Source organism: Rhinopithecus bieti, unplaced genomic scaffold (assembly GCF_001698545.2).
Source record: "Rhinopithecus bieti isolate Rb0 unplaced genomic scaffold, ASM169854v2 scaffold_13029, whole genome shotgun sequence".
Classification (NCBI taxonomy): Eukaryota; Metazoa; Chordata; class Mammalia; order Primates; family Cercopithecidae; genus Rhinopithecus; species Rhinopithecus bieti.
In genome coordinates, this window is record NW_016807982.1 from 879,140 (window position 1) to 881,047 (window position 1,908).

The following is a 1,908-nucleotide window of genomic DNA, read 5'->3' on the forward strand; positions in this document are numbered from 1 at the left end:
ATTACAGGTGTGCGCCACCACAGCCTGCTAAGTTTTGTATTTTTAGTAGAGATGGGGTTTCATCATGTTGGCCAGACTGGTTTCAGACTCCTGACCTCAAGTGATCTGTGTGTCTCAGCCTCCCAAAGTGCTGGGATTACAGGCATAAGCCACTATGCCCAGCCTGAATGTGGTATTTTAGTTTAGATATAGGTGGTAAAGCTTTAGTATGCGTAAAATTGTATCTAAGTTTGTGTGTAAGAGTGTATCTGGTTATAGTTTATAGAAGCACGATCACTAACCCCGATTGACATTATCTTATATGGAGATATATCTAGAGTCACTTATTTTTTCAGGGAATATAGTGACTCCGGTAAGGGACGTGGGGAGCTGTGTTTTTTGTTTTGACATCTATATGCTGTCAGTCAGGGTTTTGTGAAATTATGCTGGCAAAGGAAAGGAGCAAACATGGCTTCTTATGTTTGCTACTTTGTCTCACAGTACAGGAATAATTTATCATATTACTGAAATATGTACAAACCATGCTTGTGGGCAGGGGAGGTAAAAGGGCAGAGCCAATGACGGGGTGCCACCTGTATTTCTTCCTGTAGCTCCTGCCCAGACATCCCGAGGGGCCAGCCACGCCTCTCCAGCTGCTGACATCACAGGGACTCAGACCCTCTGTGTCCTTGGGCAGTTATGTTTCCTCTTTGTGTCTCAGTCTCCTCATTTAAAAAGTGGGGGCGCAGATGGGACTAAAACATCTCCAGAGGCACCAGCTGCATTCTGCAGGCTCAGGGGTGAAAGGTCTACAGGCTGATCGCTCGAGGCATTACTGCAGTTGTGCCTCGCTCACTGCTAAGCTAAGGGAAGGGGATTTTTCTCTTGAACCGAGGAGCTCCCCAAAGGCGAGGAGCTCCTCCTCCTACTCCCACTCCCACGGACGGGCGCACACGAAGCGGGTAGGGCTTTTGCATCCAGTATCTCTCTGCCCTCCAGAGCGCCATCAGCGTCCAGAAGGGCCCCGCCCGGTTTCAGGATCTCTTCTCTCGTGACTCCCACTCCATACCTTCCCCAGGCCAAAGACGCCCGGAGCGGGAGCTGGGCCAGGCCGGCTGGGCCCGCGGAAGAGTCGGAGGGCCAGGAGCCCGCGGCGGCGGCGCTAGTCCCGCAGCAGCCGGTACTCCTTGGGGGCCCAAAGCAGTCGTGGGCGGCGGATCTCGGCCCGCGGGCCGAGGTCCGGGCTCCAGCAGAACTCGGGCGACAGCACCTTGGCGGGCTTGTGCAGCCAGAAGAACTTGTTGAGGTGGCTCTCGTCGTGCCAGCGCGCCTCCAGGCCGCGCGCGCGGTCCCAGGCCAGACCCCGCGCACAGTGCGCCGTCAAGTCGCGCAGCGCCGCCACGCTGCCCCCGAACACCGCCGCGTGGTAGTAGAAGTCGCCCTCGCCCCGCGCCATCACGGCGGCCGAATGCGCGTCGCGCTCGAAGGGCAGCAGCCACCGCGGCCAGTGGTAGTGCCAGGAGTGCAGCTGCGCCACCGACTCGGCCAGCGCCTCGGGCCCAAAGGTGCCGCTAAAGTGCTGGTCCACGTCCATGCAGAACACGAAGTGCGCTTCGCGGCCCAGCCGCCCGCCCAGCGCCGCGTGCAACGTGCGCATGCGCGCCATAGACACGTCCTGCCAGCGCCGCTCGCGCACCACGCGCTCCACGCGCAGCCGCCGTCCCGGGCCCAGCGCCACGCGGGGCACCGCTCCCGGGCGCTCGGTGAACACGTAGTACACCACTCTCTGGCCCGCCATGAAGTGCTGCTCCGCCGTCAACAGGAAGCGCTCCAGGTACTTCTCCAGGTACCTAAGGGCACGGCGCCACGGTCAGCCTGAGAGTGAAGCGAGGTGGGGCCGGCTTCCCCACCCCACCTCACCCCCACCCC

General features: G+C 59.4%; 2 protein-coding genes across 2 annotated transcripts in view; one reads left to right on the forward strand and one right to left on the reverse strand.

Annotated features, from left to right (window-relative positions):
* Positions 1-1,141: 1,141 nt before the first annotated feature.
* The window catches only part of A3GALT2 (alpha 1,3-galactosyltransferase 2), a 12,803-nt gene continuing 12,036 nt past the window's right edge, over positions 1,142-1,908 (reverse strand). The window contains exon 5 of the mRNA XM_017884523.1: positions 1,142-1,829. Within this exon, the coding sequence (XP_017740012.1) occupies positions 1,142-1,829 (688 nt within the window). The remainder of the gene's footprint in view (positions 1,830-1,908) is intronic.
* The window catches only part of LOC108537280 (uncharacterized), a 27,874-nt gene continuing 27,737 nt past the window's right edge, over positions 1,772-1,908 (forward strand). The window contains exon 1 of the mRNA XM_017884525.1: positions 1,772-1,813. Coding sequence (XP_017740014.1) covers positions 1,776-1,813 — 38 coding nt within the window. The 5' untranslated portion in view covers positions 1,772-1,775. The remainder of the gene's footprint in view (positions 1,814-1,908) is intronic.